Here is a 15,824-nt window from a genome sequence, read left to right on the forward strand (position 1 = left end):
AAAAAATAAATTCAAAAAATAATTGCGTCGAGAAACGCGTCAGTAGCCGCTCTCTGCGTCTCTCACCCTTCAGCACGCGGAGAGAGCCACGAGAAATGCGCAAAGGCTAAATTCGGCGCGGAAAATCATTTTTCAAAATAAATTCGACGAGAAAATCAATACTTAAGTAATTATCGATTTTCAGCTCGTTCAAAAAATTTTCAGAAACGTTTTAGTCGTTTAAAGGTTTTTTTAAAATTAAAATCGTCGGAAGTAAAAAAATAGCGCGGATGGAAATCTACGGAGTGCGGAGCGAACAAACGCGCGGTAATTCAAATGGGTAGAATAGTCAAAATTGAAAATTAGCCAGCATCGACCGATTTTTTTAAAACTTAATGGATTTTTTCGTTTTTCTTTTGTGGTATTTCGGCATTTAGGATTAGATAGCACATTTTAAAGTAAAATTCCCATCCAAGCTACTCCACCTTCTCCAGACTGTACAGTTAAACCAATTTGAAAAGTGTATTGTATCCCGTTTTTTTTTCTGAACAATTTTGAAAATTTTTCGTTTATCCAGGATACGATAATCATGATTCAAATTCGTTAACAAAAAATGAATATATGAGAGCGATTAAAGCATTTGTGTCGGAAAATATGGGTTAAATGGGGAGAAGGGGGCGGACATTTGGATGGGGTACAAAAAAATATGCAAAAAATGGGCTAAAAACAATATTTTCAAATTATGCCCGACAAAGGTTCAAAAGTCAATATATAGAAATGAGAACATGAGTATTATGCCACGTGGCGGGAAAAATATGTGGAATGTAATACGATGAGATCCTTGTGAATACAAAGCTTGTGACGACGTGGCCGAGAAGAACTTTTTAAGCCAACGAGAAAAAAGGGGTTCAAGGCCGAAATTTTTTTTGGGCCACCTATTAAGTTAAATTGAAAATTTAAAAAAAACACAGCGGATCCAATTATTTGCCGAGTTTTGACTTGAGCTCGGCGCGATACGTGTCGATTGACTGAAAATATTGTTTTTTTTTATTTCCGAATAAAAAATGGTGAGTACCTCCAAAATTAGCTTTTCATTGTCCATATAGAACTTTTTGATTTGTTCCACAGTTTTTGTGGCCATCAACTCGGCGATCAACTCGAAATTGTCCTTGTACCAGTGGAAACCTGAAGGAATTTCGGATGTTTTTGCTTAATCATAATCATAATAATCTTAATCATAAGACTTGGAAAATGCGAAATTTTTCGAGAATATTCAATTTATCTTCAGATTTTATTGCAACAAATCGATTTTCAACATAAAATTAATTTTTCCAACTTTTTTTCCCAATTTATGAGAGTTTAAAGATTGTTTTAAAGCAAACCGCCAACTTTACATAAAAAATTAAAATATTGTGAAAAAAATGATGAAATTTAGCAGATTTTCTGATAAAAAATTGAATTTTTTTGGATTCGCGCTTCAATTTCACATTGTTCTTTTAGAAAAGTCGAAATTTTATATTTCCAATTTTCAGATTTAAAAAAATTTAAAAAGGAATGAACTTTTCCAAAGAAAAACTGAATATAACCAGAAATTGTGATTTTTCAGCATTTTTTTTTAGGTTTGAATTTTTTTTTCATGATTAATCACGTGAAAAGTCAATTTTACCGCAAAACATTTAAAAAATCAAGATTTTTCAATTTTCTCTGAATTCCTGCAGATTTTTCGATGAAAAATTGAATTTTCCTTGGAATTTATATTTTTCGGGTATTTAAAGTTTCGGATATTAAAAAAAATTTTCAATTTTCTCTGAAGTTATCGATAAAAATTATTTTCTGCAAAAAATCTACTTTTTTTCGTTGAATATTCCGGAAAAAAAATCAGAATTTCAAGGCACATTTCCTTTTCTAATCTAATTCGAATAATTCAATATTCTTTTAAAAATTCGGGGTAGAAAAGGAATTGTACCAATTTTTATTTTTAAAAGTTAATTTTTCTAATTTTCAAAATTTTCTTGAATTTTCGAATTACAGATTTTCAAAAAAATTTTTTTTGTTTTTTTTTCTCGAAAATTTGAAATCCATACATCTAATAGCATTCTTCTTTTCCTCAGGACTCCAACCATAATTTATCCTGACTTTTCCAGATCGATTGCCATTTGTTGCAGTAGTATCTAGTTCAGGAGTAAATCTCTCGAATCTTCCCTTCAACGCCATCATATCTTTCTTCCAATTTGCAATTTCTCCTTTTGGTACACGGCTGTATGTCATTGTTGCACGGAACATTTGTTGACGGGCTTCTTCATTCAGAATTCTGGAAAAATTGATGTTGTGCGATTTTTTTTGGTTAAAAAAAACAATTTTCGTAAGTTTAATTAACTAATATTTTAAAAAATCTCTCATTTTCTGAGGCACCACGGATTCAAGATCTGGTGGGATTCCGGATCTGGCACCGTGCCAACGCATTAAATGCAATTTTTCTGAAAAAAGGGCAACGAAGATCCGATTTAAAAAAATTTTTCAATTATTTTTCAAAATTTTCACTAACTATAAGAAATTAGAGATTTTTCACAAAAATTCCAGTTTTCTGTTAGAATTTGAAAAAAAAATTGAATTTTTCCTAAAAAATTTGTAATTTTCCGATATTTCAAGCTGTCAAAACCTAAAATCTGAAAACTGAATTTTTAAAGGAAAAATTTTGAGCATTCTTATCAAAAAATTGTTTCAACTTTTTCTCAAAATGTTTCAACCTTTTTCTTTCTAAATTCTGAAAAGCATATCTCAGCTTTTGCTAAACTATTTTTTTCCTCAATTTTTGAGAAAATTAAAATATAATATATAATATAGTAAATATTGCTTATTTTCTAATAATTTTTGGTATTTCTATTCTTTCGTTTTTTTTTTCAAAAATTCCAAATAGTTTTAAATGTTCATATTATTTTTTTTGACGAAAATAAATTTTAATTTTAAACCGGAAAATTGTTTCGTAACTTTTTTTTTCAAAAAATTTGAATTTTCGACATGAAAGATGTAAAGTGTAATTTAAAAATAATAGTGCAGGTATTTTCAGTTTACAGCAAAAGTCAGTTTAAAAAATTTCGACTGGTTTTCAAAATGAGTTTCCTTATTTTTTACACGTAGAACTTTTTTTATTTTCCGATTTTTTTTGTTGCGCAGAAATTTTTTTTCCGCAAAATCAGGAAAAATTCAGAAAAAGACAGTCAAAAAATTGTAGATACAATTTTTTGACTGTCTTTTTCTGAATTTTTCCTGATTTTGCGGAAAAAAAAATTTATTTTTTCATGAATAAAAATCGAATACCCATCCAATTCCACAAACTTACTCGTTCTCCTCCATACATTTCGTTTGTTTAACTCTCCAAACAAGTGGAACACACATATGATGTTTTCTCTTGATATTATCAATTAATGCCAGTGCAGCCGGTGTATCGAAGCACCGTGTCATTCTGCACGTATTCTCATCGATTGGATCAGCTTCAATCGATTGCTCCACAATGTAGGGGCCTGATGGTTTACGGAGAAGGCAGTCGTCTGGAGAAAAATAGAATAGAATAATGATTTTTAGGTTATTTTACGTTTAAAAATCTAATTTTTAAGACGCGTAAACGTTGAGCTCATTTATAAAAATTCGGCAAACCGGCAATTTGCCGAAAAATTTCGGAAAATTGTCGGTTTGCACATTTTTTCTTGAAATTTCAGAACTTCGATTTCAAACGGCAAAATTGTATACATCCTATCAAAACATCAATCTTGAAAAGCCAGTAAACTCTATGAAAATGTCTAAAGAAAAGAAAACGGTAAAAAAATACAGTTTTAAATGTTTCCGTCTTATTAATAACAAAATTCGACAATTTGCCGGAATTGAAATTTTTTTTTCTCCAATTTCCGAAAAAAACCCACCGACCACCATAATATCATCGTCTTCTTCTTTTTCTTTTCCAATTCCAAGCCGTTTGATCGCTTTTCCGTTGGCTGGCTCCATGAGCTCAAGATATCCGTATACATAAATTTTCATGTCTGAAAGAAAATTCAAATTTCTTCTGGAATCAGTTATTCGAAACTAACATTCTGGACATAAAACTCGTTGCCGTCGTTTTGTCAGTGCACGGAGGCTTGCCGGACGTGGAACACGCATCAAACGGAAATAAAGGATACACGGTTTACATTCGTGACGCGACATTACACGATTTAGCTTAAAATTGTGAAATTAATTTTTTTTAATAGCTCTTTATTTTTTTGAAAATTTCTCCCATGCTTTTTCCATTTTTTCAACGAGTTTCCTTATTTTTTGTCCATTTACTGTAAGTTTTTTTTGAGAATTTTTTTTTGTTAATTTAACATTTTATTAGCTCAAAACATTTATTAGCAAAAATTTTATTAGCAAAAAAATTTTTTAATTTTTTTAAATTAGCTCAAAATTCTCGAAATTTTAAATTTTTAGGGTAAACAATATAAAACTTAGGGAGTTTTGAGCTATAAAATGATAAATTGATTTTAAAAAGGATGAAAAACTTATTTTAAAAAACCGACAAAAATCGACAAAAATGAAGGGAACAGGCAGCAGCTTAGCCCCATGCTTAGCCAGCAGCCCCGTAGCAACCCAGTATCAATAATATCCCGTGCCAATTTTCATAAAACTGAATATAAATTGGGTTGATGTTGCTAAAGGGCTGCGAAAAACTGACCTGGGATGAAGCTGGGCTGCAAGGGGCTGCGAAGTGCTGCGAGGGCAAAGCGCTACAGTGCTAAAAGGGGGCTGAGCCCAGACCCTCAGGAAAAAACTCATACTCGCAGCCCTTCGCAGCCCACATTTGCGCTCTGATCGCGTGCTATCCGCGCGCACAGAATTTCGAAAGTATTTTCCAAATTCGGAATGCGCGCGGAGCAGACGCAATTAGAGCGCGGATCTGGCACGTAAGGAAGAAGTGTGACTGGAGCACGAACCAGTAATCTAGTCGCGCCCCGTCCGCGCTCCAGGAGGAGCGATTTGCCGAGCAGTTCAGCCCTTCGCAGCCCTTTAGCAACAACCAAATTTATACAGTTTTATGAAAATTGGAACGGGATATTATTGATACGCCTAAGCAGCCCTATTAAATAGTGATGAGGGCGTAAATGAAATTCGCCATTTCCAGCTAAAATATAAATTTTTTGAATTTTTTAACATTGATATTCGGAATGGATTCAGCAGAAAATTTGAAGTCATTTGAAAATATTTTCCAGATTTCGGTACTCCACTTTTAAAATTGAATAAAACTGTAGTCTTTATTCAATGTTTCTTCAAAATTTAAAAAGTAGAATATAACTGTGAGAAAATTTCCAAAATTGTCAAAATTTCAAATAGCTGAAATATTTCACGGCCCGGCGGGGGGTACATGGATGAGAATTCTCTACCGTATTCCAATTTGGCTGACTGCGTGCTCAACGTTGAATACTCAGTGTAAACTTTCGTACACCGTTGCGTACTGCACAGCGCGCATTTTAATTGACGACATTTAGCAAAAATTGAACATAAGATTTTTCGGAATTATGAAGCTCAATTTTCACAAAAATAATGAGTTTTTTGTAGAATTTATGAAAAAACGTGAATATATAGATTTTTTGTTCATGATATTCAAGAAAAAGCGATTTTTAGTTCTTCACAGAGGAATCCTCTCGCATTTCACTTGCTCATGATGTTTTTTGCTCCACTTTAGGACGATAAAAATGCGAATTGTTGATAAAATGAATGAATAATATAAAAAGTGCAAATATGACTTCAGCAAGTGTTAAATCCCAAATTTTTCCTGCGATTTTCTGCTAGATTCCTGGTTTTGAGTAAACAGTCTGATATATTCATGATTATAATGATAACAATAACGAACATAATAATAAAAATGGAGAGCACAGAGAAACAACAAATTGCAAAAACAGCAACTGATATCAGAATTAACGACGACCACGGAAACCGCCTCGGTCTCCACCTCGCCCACCACGGAAGCCACCACCTCTGTCGCGTCCTCTGAATCCTCCTCGATCTCCACCGAATCCACCTCTAAATCCTCCATCGCGGTCTTCTGATCTACCACGGAAGCCTCCACCTCCACCAGGATCTGTTGAAAGTCCTCTGAAGCCTCCTCGATCGCCACCTCCACGGAAGCCACCACGATCCGCGGATTTTCCTCTATAGCCTTCGAGGCTTCAGTTGTACCCCATTCTTCGTTGGCACGCTTCAGATCTCTACAAAAAAAACAAATTAGAAGCATTCAATTATCGAAATGTGTACCTATCCCGATTTATCGCAATCTGTCTATTCTTCTCCTTCTGATTCTCAACTTCTTTAACTTGTCCAGTAGCGGCAGCTTGCTTACGAGCAGCATTTTCCCGAATCGCCTTCACCTCTGCCTCCTCAGCATCCTGTTGCTCCTTGACAATCGTAAGTCTTCGAATGACACGTTGCTCACTCTCCTGCTCACGACGCTTTTTCATCTGCTTCTTCTTGTTTATAGTCACCGCATTATGCTTGTGATAGAGAACCTCTCCCTCATCGATTTCTTCTTCAATTTTGACGAGTTCCAGGGTCAGTCGGGTCCGATCTCACGAAGACGGACGTTGCTATTCTGGCCAATTCCGCAGTCACGTCCTTCATAAATGTCTTGTGGAAGTTCTTCTTGCTGAGGGGGCTGCTGAAACCAATGTCGGCATGATGAGAGTTCCGGTCTTCTGAATCCATTTCCTGCGTGGGCTGTGGCGACGAGCTGCACGTCTGAAAATCAAGTTTTTGTAATTTTTGGGCGCATGATATGGAGCTGAATCATTCGATTTTAGAATCAGCATGCTTTTATTCATATTTTAGGATCTTTTTAAAAAATCTGGACCAACAGTTTTCGAAAAAATTTAATTTTTGTTCAGAAATGTGAATATTCACTAAATCGAAAAAAATAATTGCAAAATCCGTCAGCTGAACATTCAAAACTTATCAATTTGAAATCAGCATATTTCAGTGTATAATTAAAAAAGTTTCAAAAATTCTGAGACCAATTTTTATTGAGAAAAATAATTTTTCGCTCGAATTATTGAATTTTCACTAAATGCAAAAAACAGTAAACTTGGGCCCATGCTACAAGCCTGAATCTTTCAAATTAAGAACCAGCATGATTTTTTCAATATTCTAGGACGTTTAAAAAAAATCTGGACCAACAGTTTTTGAGGAACGTAATTTTTTATACAAAAATGTTCTGATTTTTCACTAAACTCAAAAAAATAGTCAAGTTGGGCCCATGCTGTACACCTAAATCATTAAAATTCAGAACCGCCATGTATTTTTTCTTACCAAAGGCTCTTTAAAAAAAATCTGGACCAACAGTTTTTGAGATATTTAGAAAAACAACTCACTTTTCGACGTTTTTCGCCTTTTCGTGGCTCACCCGGTTGATTTTTGCGGCGATTTGTGGTCTTTCGCTGAAAATATTATTTTTATTTCAATTATTAACGAAGAAAACAAGAAAAAACGACGAGAAAACATCAAAAAAACGCGAAAAAACATCGAAAAACCACCGCAACCTCATGAACAAAAAAAAAGCATTGCAGCCGCGGGACTAGTTTTCGCAACTTTCTAGGCCATGTCCCGTTCGCCGTGCCGTGTATTTGTTTAATTCCCTTTTTGGAAAAAGTCAACATATTTTTCTAACAAATCGTTTTTCTATTAATTTTTTTCTAAAACTCACAATCAACAGATCACTTTTTGCATTGCAATTCTCACAATATCCCGACGGAACCCTCTCCAAATGATTGACCTCTTTGAATAGTTCATCATAAGTGTCGGTTTCATTCAAATGCACATTAATCATTGTTTTATAGTTTTGCACTTTTTTCGTGTTGTAATAGTATTGGATAATGGAAGAAAGCGAGCGTTGGGGCATCTGCAAAAAATAATGAAATTTATTTTCTTTTTATGATTAAATTAAATTTTCAAAAATTCCCTTTTTTTGACATATGCACTTACAGCCGCATGAATCTTCTTGAACCGTTTTCCGAAATGAAAGAAGCAAGTGGAGAAAAGACTAATTTCTTCTGCCGTCCAATCATCATGAATTTCTTTTCTTCTCATCGCTTGAACCATCGCAGCGTCGAAATCATTTGACTGTTTGTTCAGAATGAACAGAGCCTGTAAAAGCAGTTAGTTTTTTTTTCAAATTCAAAGTACATTTCCGAAAAATAAAAAAAAGGCTTGATTTTTTAAAATCTCGAATTTTTATTATGGTCAATTGTTATTTTTTCCAGAGAAAAACTCATTTTCTCCCAATTTTCAGACGTTTCTCTCTAAATTTGGTGTTTTTCCAATCGTACCCTATCTATAGGTAATTGATATCGTCCAGTAGCTTCTGAAATGTATTCTGTAAGCCGATTCTCGTTCATTTCGTCTGGAAACGCCCAAATTTGTTGATCTCTGCACGGTTCTTTTTCCAATTGCTCTGCAGTTGGCTGTATAATCGCCTGATATTCGGTTCCCACGTGGATTAGATTGTCGACGTTGGAAAGTGGATTTGCTGGAAGAAATTGGGAATTTTTCAAGGTTTTAAGTGGATTTTCAAGCTATTTATAAAAGCATGAAAAAGCTCAGAAATGACTATAAAACCTTTTTTTACGTCGTATTTTTTTCAATGAAATTACCTACTTTTAATTAATTGTTCGGCTTAAAACCAGAAAATTGTTTCATATCGATTTTCCCGGTGAAAATCGAAGGAATCGTCGCATTCTCAAAGTTTTTTCACCGATTTGTTTCAATTTTAGCACAACTAAATGGAAAAATCACAAAAATTCCATTACAGCCGATTTTCGTGAATTTTCCTACATTTCGAACTAAAAATTGTCCTTTCTTCTGTTTAAACCGGAAATTCTCTTTTGAAAAACCAATGAAAATTTGAATTTTCTGGGCTTTTCTTCGGAAAATTATTCTCGAAATTTATCAATCGATCCTTGGGCTTTTTTTGTTCCGCAGAGGCTGGCGGAGTTTACAAGCGTACGAAGTGGTTCAACTTTTATATAAAGCTTTATAAATGGGACATAGATGAATATTTCGAATGCTAAATGCAAAAAGAATCAGTAAAAAAGCGCGCAGCCCCGTCCTTCTCTGACGAAAAACGCCGTTTAAGGATCGATTGCTAAATTTTGGCAGTAGTTAGAAGTGTCAAAATTTCTGCCGGAGAGTCGTCAAATTTCACTGAAACGTAACCCGGTAATTTCCACAATTAATGGTCGATTTTTCGCAAAAAGTGGTATGTTTGTCAGGATTTATTAGAAATTGTGGCTGTCCAGATTTTAAAGAGTATTTTTGGGCAAAAATGTCGAATTTTCTCTGAAAAAGTTCGATTTTTATCGAAAATTCAGATTTTTTAGATAGTTTTCATCGATTTTCCCAGTTTTCAGCCTGAGAACTTTACTAACAGAAAGATGTGTCATGAGCACCACTTTCATGATGCTCACGAGCTTCAGCTTCTTCATCTTCGTCCTCTTCATCCTCCAAATCTTCATCCTCATCGCCCATTGATTCCCCAGACGTTGTTTCGCGTTTTCTCATGGATCTTATAGGACGAGCCATCTGAAGTTTCAATTTTAGCTTTTAAATTCAATTTTACCGCTTAAAAATCGATAATTCTCCCGTACTCTGCTGGTTTCTTCTTCTTGTTCCGCCTGCTCCTCTGGATCATCTTCCTCCATTGGCTCCGGCGATGCATTCAACATATTCAAGCCTTCGTCTGAAATATCTGGCCAATTTATAGAAAAACCGACAAAATAATAAGCCTCACTTTCTTTTCGAGAGGCGTCTTCGTCAGATGACGTGTACGAATCCATTTTCTGGAATTTGAGGATTTTTGAATGTTTTTAAACAAACTTTATAGAGAAAACATTCGAAACACTAGAAGTTATGTTGAAACACGAGAAAATTTTTTAAAAATCCATGAGAAAAACAGTTTTGAAAAATCTGTTTTTGGAGGCTCTCCGGATTTTGAGGAATCGTCACCCCGGAGACGCAGATTCTCCGGTAATTTTTCATTCATATTTGAGTTTAAGAACAAAACAGTTTAAAAAAATGTTTTTAGTATTTGAATGAAACTTATAATGTATTTTTTCTTCCATTAAAACTTAAAAAAAACTACAAAATTATTATGAATCAAATTTGAAACCGTGAATCAATCTCCGCGGAAGGGCGAGTCTATACTGCTGCAAGCGCACTCTATCGCAAATGTACAATTGGCGGTTTTTCAAACAGGAATTAATCGGATTCTCGTAGTTTATTTTGGATTTCTTTTTTCGGGAACATATTGGTGTTTTTGCGTTCAATATTCAAATTTAGAGGAAAACTGCTTCAAATATTTAGGTAAACTCTTGAAACCGCTGAAAATAGGCAAAAATAATTATTTTTGTATTTTTTAGGCTACTTTCTATACTTTTGCGTAAATACTATAGTTTTTCTATAAAACACCCATTAAAATTATTTTTATAAAATGATTTTTCCAATAAAAATAAAATGCGCAAAATGATTCTTTTCCAGAATCCTATATGCGCCTTTAAAATCTCTCGGATTACTGTAGTTTCAAAGAAATTATCCTTTATATTTTTAATTTTAAATTTTTTCCTGAATGTCAAATATTAGGGGAAAAATTATAATAATATGTGCTTTATTCATATGAGTGTAGAATTAGTGAAAAAGAAAAAAAACATGTATGGACTGTAAAATTGGAATTTTAGCGAGAAAATAAAAATAATATGCAGAAAAAATTAAAATTTTCAGGAAAAAAGTCAGTAAAGCCATCAAAAACTACTCGATTTTGAAGGAAATCAGCAAGAAAAATTAGAAAAAAGTATTTTTAAGTTGGAAAACCCCTGCTTGAATTTGTACACTAAATTGGGCATAAAAGCGTACAAATTCGCAAAAACCGGTAAAAATCTGGGGATCGTGATGGATGGAGTGTTTTGTGAAAAAATGCAGCGAAAAATTGAGTAGACAATTTCAAAAATGTCGATTTTTGAAATTTGTGACGAAAAAATTGAACAAAAACTGTTTTTTTTTGGAATTTTCAACAAGAAGTTTTATAAATTTTTTTGTTTAAAATTTTGAATATTATATGAGTTTGGTTTCACTTAACAGAACAATTCGAACAAAAGTATTCTAGAAAGGAAATGTGCGCTCCAGCACACTATTTGCCCGTGGAGCGCACTTGTGTGCACGAACGCTAGCGAGAATGTGTGGTAGAAAGGGAGGGAATAGGAAATATTAACAAAATTGGGCAAAATATGTAAGATTCGGAGAAAGAATTGGAGAAAAATATGTATTTCGAGCTCCGCGAGCTGATCAATCCAAAGGCTTTCTCCATCCTTTTTTCGAGAGGCACATTGCATTATAGTTACACACAGCACGTGTATAATGGAACATTGAAGCCTGGAAACGAGCCATCGCTACCATCATTACCACGTGGATCTGAAAAAATTAAAGTTTGATGATTCGAAAATTTTCTGGAAAAGTTATGATTGTGAGATAAATTGAATTCTTTGAAAAATCAAAATTCAAAAGCTTGTAGAAAATTTTATATATTTTTTTAAGCGTATTTTTTCCGTATACATTTCCAAATTTTTTTGTTACCCAATTTTAAAGATTTTCTTGAATTTTAAAATTTCTTTCAGTAAAAACTTTTTTTCAACTTTTTGATTTTTTTTCCGCATTTTTTAAAATTTTATTCAGAATTATTAGATTCTTTTGAATTTAACGAATTTTTTTCGCTAAAAAATTGTTCGATTTTTCCCGAATTAAGAAAAATATTATTTGGTTTTTGAATTATTTTCCTGATTTTTTTCGATTAATAAATTTGTAAAAACAATTTTTTTTCTAATTTTTGGTTTTGATGATTGTGTTTTTTTTCTGAACTTTACAGTTTTCAAAGTTTACACCGAACTTCCACATTAAAAAATTCTGATACAAAAAAGTATTCACATGATTTTTAAAATTTAAATATTTTTCAAAAAAAATAATATTTAAACTGTGTTTTTTTCGGAATTTTTTTTCGATTTTTTCCGAGTTTTTTTTGGAATTTTTTCCTTTCTGCTCCAAAAATATTCAAATTCAATGTTGTGTAGAAATTTTATTCAAAAAAAGTGTTCAACTTCTGAGTCTAAACCTTTTCCGAATCCTTAAATCCTGGCAGAGCTCTCGTGAATTCAGTTGTCAATTTATGTGGATAGCAAGCTGCCAGTTTAATGAAAGTTTTAGTTCCTTTGTCAAGTACTCGATTAATTTTCGAATAATCATAATCATCGACTCGAACACCATATAATCCTTGAGTATAGTTCCAAATTGCTTCACGGAATGCAGCAGTGTCAATTTCATTCTGATTCACGGCGGCTGGTGGTTCTCCGTCTCCAGATGCATGGGATGAGCCGGATGGCCTGAAAAATTAATTTTTTGGAATTATTATATTTTTCTGTTTTTGAAATTTCATGCATCTCGAATATTTTAACAAAATTACCAAATTCAACTAGATTTCTTACAACTTTCACTGTGTCGATTTACGGGTTCGTTATACGAATTGAATTTGTTTATCGATAGAATATTAAAATTTAGCTAAAATTGAGAAGAATATAAGAAGAAATTAATTTTTTTAATTTCAAAAATCGAGCCAGTAAATCGACACGAGCGATCGACACAGTAGTCATTTAAAGACCAGTTTCCGCCACGAAATATTTCGCGCTTCAAACATGTTGCGTAGTACGTATTCTCAAAATTGTGCGTTCACGTATAATATTTATGCGAATTTTTGGTCTACTTTGTTAGAGAAATCATCACTAACATATTGCCAGTAAGAGTCCGAATATGATCGAACATTCGATCAAGCCGTGACGTCAGTGTATCCGTATACTCATTCATCGTATTATAAACATGATCCCATCCAAATTCTTCAACTCGGAATGGCGGAATATCCTTTTCAGGTCGCTTTCTAAAATCAATATATCCAAATGTTCGATGATGCGAGTAAATTGGATAATTACACGGCGGCTCTTTTTCCATAATATCTTCTCCATTTTCATCGATATTTGCAAGAAGAAGTACAGGCGAGTAGTTTTTCCGATTGGAACTATATGTTGCTGCAGGAGCACTAATTAATGATTCAATAGTTTCAGTAGTCATTGCACACATCTTCGCTGGTGGCCTAGTTTGTCCTTTTTCCGTCTTTTTCAGCTCACTGATCAAATATTCGACTTCAGTTGGCCGACGATCTGGGACTTTTCGGAAATAGGCCGACATTCTCGCCTCCCAATAGTCGAGATCATCGATATTAAGGAAATCAATCTCATCTTGTGTCAAATCAACACGACGTTCCAATCCAATACAGCATATAACTGTGCACATTGCGTGAGTCATTGACATTATTCCGACGGCGTGGTGGAGAGAGCAAACCGAGAAAAACGCAGGACCACCGTCTGGCGTGCGGCGAGCGAAGAGCACCTGGAAATTTTCAAATTCTTGAGAAAAACCTAACATCGTTGTTATACGTTCGTTCTCTTGGCATTGGAGTTGGCAGAATTTGTTTTGAAAAAACGTTGTTTTTTTTTTGAAAGAACATTTTTTTATTACGGGACCATGAGATCATGAGAATTCCTATTTACTGGCGCGAAAATATTGGCAGGCCACGGCAACGAGAGAGCATATGGCAAAGAGAGACGCATCTTATTTTGTCTTGTAATTTTTTTTTAAAATAATTTACAATCCCTTTTCAACTATCGTGATTGTAAAATATTACAAATTTCAGAATTTCGCTACCAAATTATTACTGGAAAACTAAACTCTGAGAATGCGCATTGAGCAACATATTTGACGCGCAAAGCATCTCGTAGCGAAAACTACAGTTATTCTTTAAATGACTACTGTAGCGCTTGTGTCGATTTACGGGTTCGGTTTTTGAAATAATTTTCTTTTCGAGAAGTGACAGTGATATTCCATTTTCCTTCTTTTCTTCCTATTATTTTATCATTATTTGCTTAATTTTAATATTCAATTCATAACTAAATTACTTTAATTCATTTCGAGTAGACATTCAAAGAATTCCGGTAGTTTTCGCTTCGAGATATTTTGCGCGTGAAATATGTTGTGAAATACGCATTCTTAGAATATGGTGTTCCCGTAATATTCAGAAAAGAAAAGATTTCCAAGAACTTTCTGAAGATTTCAATATTTGCAAAATCAGAAACCAGTTCTGAATATTCTTTATTTTTAGAAATTTTTCAAGGTTTTCTAAATAACTTTTCTAAATAACCTACCGTATTTCTTCTATTAATATGGCTGCAATACTATTTTTCGATGGTCTTCCCGCTTGCAATACTATTAGGGAGTGCAAGTCTAATAGGGAGTGCCATACTATTCTTCAGAAAATTTTTCTGTGTTGGGGCTTACTAGATTCTACTTGAAAAAACTCCAATTTTATTTGGAAGTATAGAAAATTTGATTGAAATTGCAACAAAAAGGTACAATAACTTCAATCTCTAAAAATTTTGTTATAAACTGTTGCAAAATAGGCAAAAAATGTTATTAAAATTTTAAAATTAGTAAGGAGTGTTTGCAACAAAAAAAAGTAGGTGCAAGACTATTAGGGAGTGCAACACTAATAGGGAGTGCAATACTAATTTTCGGAAGGTCTCCGAGGGGCAATACTAATAGGGAGTGCAAATCTAATAGGGAGGCCATATTAATAGAAGATATACGGTATATATAGCTTTGAAAAATCGGAAAATGCCTAATTTTTACTTTTTGAGGTTTGAAAATCTCTAAAAATTCAATAAAATTTCAAATTACCGCTAGATTTTTCCAATGAATCATCCATGGTCTATGACAGAGCATTCGATTCAAATAATCCAATTTTCGAAATTTCATGTATGACCAATCAATGCCCAACAACCACATTTGTTGTCCACCCTTTTCCAGAAATTTGCGACGATGATGATCCATAAGTGATAGGCATCTGTGACGTGATGCAGCCATTAGTGCAAGATAATGACGAGCCGAAGCTGGTAGATCACTTATATCAACGAACATATGGCCATAACTTCCTGTCATATGAACATGTAGAGTTGGGTGTTTACATGTGAAACGGAATAATCTGGAAACGTGAGGGAAATTAGTTCGAGACGGGGAGGGGCAGGTTGGCGGTGCCAACCGACAGCCGAACATTGGGGTTTCTCAGCTGGTAGCGCCAGCCGACAGTCTACTGCAGTACTGCAGATAAATTTTCGTCGGCTGTCGGCTGGTGAAAATTTTCATGAAAATCAATAATTTTAAAGAAATTGTTGCAAATTTTTCCCAAACTTGACCAAATTTGTTGGCTGGCTGTACCAGCCGACACCCGAAATTTAGAACATTGATTAGAGGCTGCTTGGCAGAAATAATTTTAAATTCAGAAATTCAATTCGTTTTCAAAAAATATTTTTTAAAACTTTACCGATCAACTTCTGGAATCGGATCAAAATTGAGCCAATCCATGGCTTTTCGTCTTTTAGTTGTAGTGTGCATTGTGTAGATCTTTTTATATTGCTGCGAGGTGAGTAAATGAAGAATTTTCGCGACCCGTTTCTGAAAAAACTCAGTTTTCTAAGGAAATTTTGAAAATAAATTCGAGAAAAAGAAACTGAGTCAGCAAAAGAAAATTGGAAATGTCTGTCTGGAAATATTCGAATATTATATTCAAAAGTTTTCAAAAAAACAACGAAATTACAAGCAATTGTGATCAGAAACCGCGGAAGGAACTGGACGAAAAAAATTATCTTTGAGACGAATCTCTTTGCATCTTTGTGATCTAAAAGATT

The 15,824-nt window shown here is 33.8% G+C and overlaps 2 protein-coding genes, 2 non-coding genes and 1 pseudogene across 8 annotated transcripts; 2 read left to right on the forward strand and 3 right to left on the reverse strand.

Moving 5' to 3' along the window:
* Nucleotides 1-532: 532 nt before the first annotated feature.
* Nucleotides 533-9,830, reverse strand: rcor-1 (REST corepressor rcor-1; the record flags this gene model as incomplete). Of its 4 annotated transcripts, none has more annotated exons than NM_058262.7 (12): nt 533-1,007; nt 1,055-1,164; nt 2,064-2,290; nt 3,320-3,527; nt 3,897-4,013; nt 4,062-4,188; nt 7,700-7,894; nt 7,978-8,139; nt 8,322-8,521; nt 9,420-9,573; nt 9,639-9,730; nt 9,782-9,830. In NM_058262.7, 12 exons carry the CDS (start codon nt 9,825-9,827, stop codon nt 960-962), a joined length of 1,686 nt encoding a protein of 561 aa, NP_490663.1. The 4 variants fall into 4 exon arrangements, with proteins under 4 accessions (NP_490663.1, NP_490662.1, NP_001293207.1 ...); NM_058261.5 differs by having other exon boundaries at nt 536-1,007; nt 9,639-9,739; NM_001306278.3 differs by lacking the exon at nt 9,782-9,830 and having other exon boundaries at nt 960-1,007; nt 9,639-9,692.
* Y74C9A.9 lies at nt 5,931-6,649 on the reverse strand (annotated as a pseudogene). The gene has a single exon. A coding segment is annotated over exon 1 (719 nt).
* Nucleotides 9,831-10,639: 809 nt separating the features above from the next.
* Nucleotides 10,640-15,597, reverse strand: sesn-1 (Sestrin homolog). Its single transcript, NM_058263.5, has 5 exons — nt 15,461-15,597; nt 14,818-15,121; nt 12,818-13,473; nt 12,149-12,416; nt 10,640-11,454 (listed from the first exon to the last, which is right to left on the reverse strand). The coding sequence occupies exons 1-5, from the start codon at nt 15,529-15,531 to the stop codon at nt 11,329-11,331; spliced, it is 1,425 nt and encodes a 474-aa protein (NP_490664.2). The 5' UTR covers nt 15,532-15,597; the 3' UTR covers nt 10,640-11,328.
* Nucleotides 14,572-14,592, forward strand: 21ur-15479. Its single transcript, NR_049897.1, has one exon.
* On the forward strand, nt 15,464-15,484 carry 21ur-13439. The gene has a single exon (NR_049898.1).
* Nucleotides 15,598-15,824: the final 227 nt, after the last annotated feature.

This window comes from Caenorhabditis elegans, chromosome I (assembly GCF_000002985.6).
Source record: "Caenorhabditis elegans chromosome I".
Taxonomy (NCBI): domain Eukaryota; kingdom Metazoa; phylum Nematoda; class Chromadorea; order Rhabditida; family Rhabditidae; genus Caenorhabditis; species Caenorhabditis elegans.

Excerpts from the sequence above, each read along its gene's own strand:
- sesn-1 (NM_058263.5), bottom strand. The coding sequence starts at position 15,531 with ATGCACACTACAACTAAAAGACGAAAAGCCATGGATTGGCTCAATTTT. Across the intron at positions 15,122-15,460 it reads CCGATTCCAGAAGTTGATCG|ATTATTCCGTTTCACATGTA; the intron begins GTAAAGTTTTAA and ends TCACGTTTCCAG. Across the intron at positions 11,455-12,148 it reads GATTTAAGGATTCGGAAAAG|ATCCACGTGGTAATGATGGT; the intron begins GTTTAGACTCAG and ends TAATTTTTTCAG.